General features: G+C 39.0%; 1 protein-coding gene across 1 annotated transcript; it reads left to right on the top strand.

Annotated features, from left to right (window-relative positions):
• Positions 1–340: 340 nt before the first annotated feature.
• RFESD (Rieske Fe-S domain containing) lies at positions 341–2,858 on the top strand. Its single transcript, XM_050328459.1, has 4 exons — positions 341–490; positions 1,321–1,501; positions 1,596–1,630; positions 1,819–2,858. Exons 1-4 carry the CDS (start codon positions 413–415, stop codon positions 2,107–2,109), a joined length of 585 nt encoding a protein of 194 aa, XP_050184416.1. The 5' UTR covers positions 341–412; the 3' UTR covers positions 2,110–2,858.
• The last annotated feature ends 1,949 nt before the right edge of the window (positions 2,859–4,807 follow it).

Below are 4,807 nucleotides of genomic sequence, written 5' to 3'. Positions count from 1 at the left end.
CTATACAGTTGACCATGTACAGATCAGTTAACAACAGGCCTTGGAAATGTCACTACTCTTCCCAGTGCAATGAAACATGGAAATATGCAGTTGGCGATCCTGAGGACACATGGCACATACCTATGACTGAGCAGGGTTTTGGGAGAAGGCAGCAGTCACATGGGCTGACAGGACAGCAGCAGGAGGAACGTGAAGCTCTCCTCTTCTGTTATCAGGCCAGCCACAGCATGTCCCTGCTTCTTATCAGCCCTGACAGAGCTGGGTTCTGACGTGCTGAGCCTCCATACATCCTGCCATAGGGTGCTATAGGGGCCGGCCCCACTGCCTCCCATTTGCACATAAAGAGGTGCTGCGACACACGTCATGACAGATGTGAACAAGGTCTGGCAGACAGACACTGTGAAGAGAGGAAATGCTGGACCTCATCATCCTCAGCATCCACTACTTCATCTGCTTTCTCATCTCCATAGCCATCTGGCATGGAGCAAAGGTACAGTGTGGCTTTCAGTGGCTCTGCATCCCCTGCAGCCAGAGGCCCCCCCAGTCACAGTTCCCCTTTGGGCTCTGTGTTTATAAAGACCTGTTTTAAACCGTTTTTTCTGAGGAAGGAAGGGTAGCGTGGTTGTACTAGGAATCTGAAGAGAACTGGAAAACAGTAGCTAATTGTAAATTTAATGGGAAGGCAGTTTTTGTGATAAAGCTGCCTATGTAATCTGTTGAGAGAGGGAGAGCCTGTTAGATGTTTGAAATACATAAGAAGAGGAAGCGTAAGGCAGGCACATTTGTTAGAAAGGTCTAGTTGAATACAGCTCAATAAACAATGTTTTTTCCCTTTTGCAGAATAATTTTTTATCAACTTACATCACTATCTTTCTAGCTATAATATTTAAAGAGGACTGGGTTTACATGTAAATGCTACTCATTTGCATAAATAAATTATATAGTATTTTACATTTACCATCTTTGTATTTGTCTGCATATAGGTTTTGAGGGGAGAAGGTGGTTAAAGTGCAGAGTAAATGAATAGTGATTGAGAATTTATCTTGCCTCAGCTTGAGGCAAGGTTTGCAGGGTATCAGATTTGCAACAGCTGGTTTTCCTTGTCCCTGTTCTGTTAGTGAACATGGACTGAACGTTATCACCAAACTCCTGTGCTTTTCTTTGTCTGCATGTTGATAGTCTTCCACTAAAACTTCTCCTCCTTTTACCTTATGCATCAGGGTTTTCTCTGGGACATCCACGTACCCACAGAAATCCAAATGTGACCTGCTTTATAAGTAGGTTTTTCCTTTGTTTGCGTGCGTTTTTGTGTGTTTTAAGGATGCGGAGTCACACAGCTCAAGCACAGGAACAGCTGAAACGGGGCCAGATGGTCTTATATTTATTGGCAAAGAAGAGGACATAAAGAAGTCCAGAAGAATAACAGCCAAAATCGATGGCAGAGAAATTGTTGTTTTCTACCATGAGGGGAAATTTCATGCTCTGGACTCTCGCTGCTACCGTAAGATGCTTGCACATATTATCTCTATGTTGCAACAATTAACTATAAAGTATGTTTGCTACATAAATAATTATTGTATTCTGCCATGTTTCAGATGAAGGAGGTCCTTTGTGTCAAGGAGAAATAGAGGTATGTAAGCAAAATAAAAATAATGCACTGGCATAGAGTCATGTGAAAACTGACGCATTTTTCTAGTACTTTTGAGCATAACATTGAAAAAACTGGTTATATAACAGCACCCAGCCATGCAGCCAAATCATCAAACATATCTCTTGTCCTAGAAGATGACTTGCTGTGTTTTTTATTTCTTCCTGCAGGATATCAATGGCCAAGCATGTATTGTTTGTCCTTGGCATAAGTTTAAAATTACCTTGGAAACAGGAGAAGGATTATATGAAGGAATAAACCCTCTGGAGCCATCACCAACACCACAGTGGCAATCAAAAGGTGTCAAACAAAGGACTCATAAGCTCACAATAGACAATGGAAACGTTTACGTGTGTCCTCCAGATTTGTCTGTGAGCTTTGACTCTGATTATTTTGCTGAAAAGTACAAAATCAGTGGTGAGTTAGCCATGGGAAAACAAAGCCACTCAGAAGCAGCATAATAGATTGTGGCTAGAAAGCAGAATTCTGGGGAATGCACCAATGAAGAACCATTGTCATGAAATAAAAATGTACTGTGCCATGAAGATTATTTCCAGATTAAATTCTATTGTTAATGTTATATTACAAGATTTAAACATATAGAATTGAGTAGGACAAGATGCCCTGCATTGCCAGAAATGTGACTGATCTTGTGCTGAGGATTTTTTTTTTCATTTCAGAAAGTCTTATTTACAGCAGAGTGCCTCATCATATTTGAAATTTTAGAAGCCCTATTTTGCTAGAACTTTTTTTAAATTTTAAGAGGGGATATAGTACATTACGGCTTAGAAAACTCATTACATAGTTAAAGGTAAATAGTCAAGTGTAAAGGTTATGTTTATATACTTAACAGTTTCTGCTTATAATGCCTTTAGTATAAATTACATGGACATTTTTTTTTTTTGGTATTTGATCCCCAGGTTTTATTAAATTCCACAAATGGAAGTACAGATATGTTGAGCTTTTTTATCCCTATTTGTGCATTACTGCCATGAATCTATAGAGGTATTTATTTTCCTTCTCCTCACTGAACTCCTCTTGTTCAAATTATTACATAATGTGACAATCACATCGTCAAATAATGTGACAAGAATTTATTATGTATAACTTGATCCTGTTGGTTAAAGAGGAAGTTGTTGGGTATAGTATATGATGTAGTGCCCCTCATTTGCTTGTGATTATTTTTTGTAAATACATTTTTATACCTTCATTTGAAAATATGTGCTTTCTGTTTAGAGCCAAAACTTGTGATTTCCTATGTGTAGTCACTGTTTAACATAACACCTGCCCCAAAAACCCCCTCCAAGGAAGTTTCTCTCTGAGCTGTCTGCTCTCTGGGACATGGTGGTTTTTTCTGTCCAGACCATGGGGTCCAGAGGGCAGAGCTACCCTGTGAACACTGAGCATCATTGAATCATCGAGGCTGGAAAAGACCTCTAAGACTATCGAGTCCAACCACTAACACAGCACTGCCTAGCTCACCACTAAACCATGTCCCCAGGTGCCACATCTGCATGTCTTTTAAATGAATCTTGCATGGCTGCAATTCTTCAACATGTTGTTGTTTTTTTTTTTGTTAGTTGTTTGTAAATTTCATTCATAATCACGTTCAATTTGAAATGCCTATTCTTCTTCTGTAAGTTTCTCTTGTGCATGCAGTGGGTTGTCTTGCCTTTAATTTATGTCACGGGTAACCAGGTCTGTGTCACCACTATTGTTCATACAAATATATTTAAAACTAGTGAGGCAGAGGGAAGTTTCAGAGGAAAATATTTGTGCCCCATTGATCACAATGAAAAAAAGCACACAATCAATTTATTTTACCTAATCTAAATTGTGATAACCACCTTTGATCATGCCTCCTGACATTGTTTTTGTGGTCAACAGGGAGAAGTTGCACTTTGAAAGTGCTGTTCAGCTGACCTATTTCAGTTTTGTGTTTTATGAGAATTACAGCACAGAAATGTTTTCTCTCTCCTCCTCTTCCACTCACAGACCACTCAGGCAGCCAGTGCCTGCCTTCTCTCAGATGAGTCACATCTACTAGAAAATACTGTTATGTACTGACCAGTTCTGTGATTTGTTGGGGTTTTTTTATTGCCAGTTGTTTGTTTGCTTTTAAATGAATAAGTAAACTGCTCTTGCAGCCACAGGGTAGATGGCAGGAAGGTGGGGCAGGTGGGCAGGTCCTGCTGATCCCCCACTGATAACCCAAGGGGCTTGGGTGATGCCAAGGGGGATGGACAATTGCTTCCCTTCCCTCCCTTCTCACCCAGCTACCTGCACCTGTGGTGAAACTTAACCATATAGATGCCATGGATCATTAAAAGGAAAGATTTGCAAGATCTTCAGATATACCTGCATTGACTCGTGATTGCTGAGATAGTATTTTTATTGACTTTTTTCGAAGTAGTGCATTCATAAAAATTGACTGTTTACATTAATAAAGATGCAGTTCAGCTTAGGAAAGCACCAACTATGAACAATATGCTATTGCCTGTACGACATTTAAAAGAATGCTAGTAATAGGAAGTTTTATTTGAAAGCATCACAAATATGTTCATATTAGTGGAAGAGTGCTCAGTTTTTTTGCAGAGTTGCATTTATGGTCTAAAATTCAGCAAAGTGTTTAATCATACGCTTACTCTTAATTCTATGGAATAAGTGTCCAGGTGTAGAGAAGTCCTTTTTCTTCAGTACTTCTCAGGCATAATAACTATCTGAGAGCCTTTAAGGTGGTTTTATTCCCAGGAAGATGGAATTAATTTAAAATATAAAGTTTGCCAGCTAGTTTGCTTTACCCTCAATTTTCTTGTTGATGATCACAGAAGAAACAGAGAATTATTAACTCAGGCAGCTGTGAACAAAGGAAGAAGGGTTGGTGGGCTGGTTTTTTTTAATTTATTTTGTTTCCTTTTTTCCCTTCTTTTTTCTTTTTCATATTTTTAATATTTCTGACAACAAAGAACAAAACCTGCAAGCTTGTTAAAAAGTCACCGCCTTTGAAAAAAATGCATTGAGCTTTGAAGTGCTAGAATATGCACCTAATTTGAAAATACTTTAAGCATTTAATGTCCCAGAGTTGGATATTCTGAATCTCTTGTCCTTCCAGCCCTTTCCAAGTCTTGAGTTATACTGATAATATCGCATGAAGACATG

The sequence above is a fragment of the Myiozetetes cayanensis genome, unplaced genomic scaffold (genome assembly GCF_022539395.1).
Source record: "Myiozetetes cayanensis isolate MyiCay16 unplaced genomic scaffold, myiCay2020 scf4, whole genome shotgun sequence".
NCBI lineage: Eukaryota > Metazoa > Chordata > Aves > Passeriformes > Tyrannidae > Myiozetetes > Myiozetetes cayanensis.
The sequence above is the reverse complement of the archived record's forward strand: the minus strand, read 5'-3'. Positions and strand labels throughout refer to the sequence as shown.

Coding starts and splice junctions, on each gene's coding strand:
- RFESD (XM_050328459.1), top strand. CDS start 413: ATGCTGGACCTCATCATCCTCAGCATCCACTACTTCATCTGCTTTCTC. Junction 1,502..1,595: donor TCTGGACTCTCGCTGCTACC/GTAAGATGCTTG, acceptor GCCATGTTTCAG/ATGAAGGAGGTCCTTTGTGT. Junction 1,631..1,818: donor TGTGTCAAGGAGAAATAGAG/GTATGTAAGCAA, acceptor TTCTTCCTGCAG/GATATCAATGGCCAAGCATG.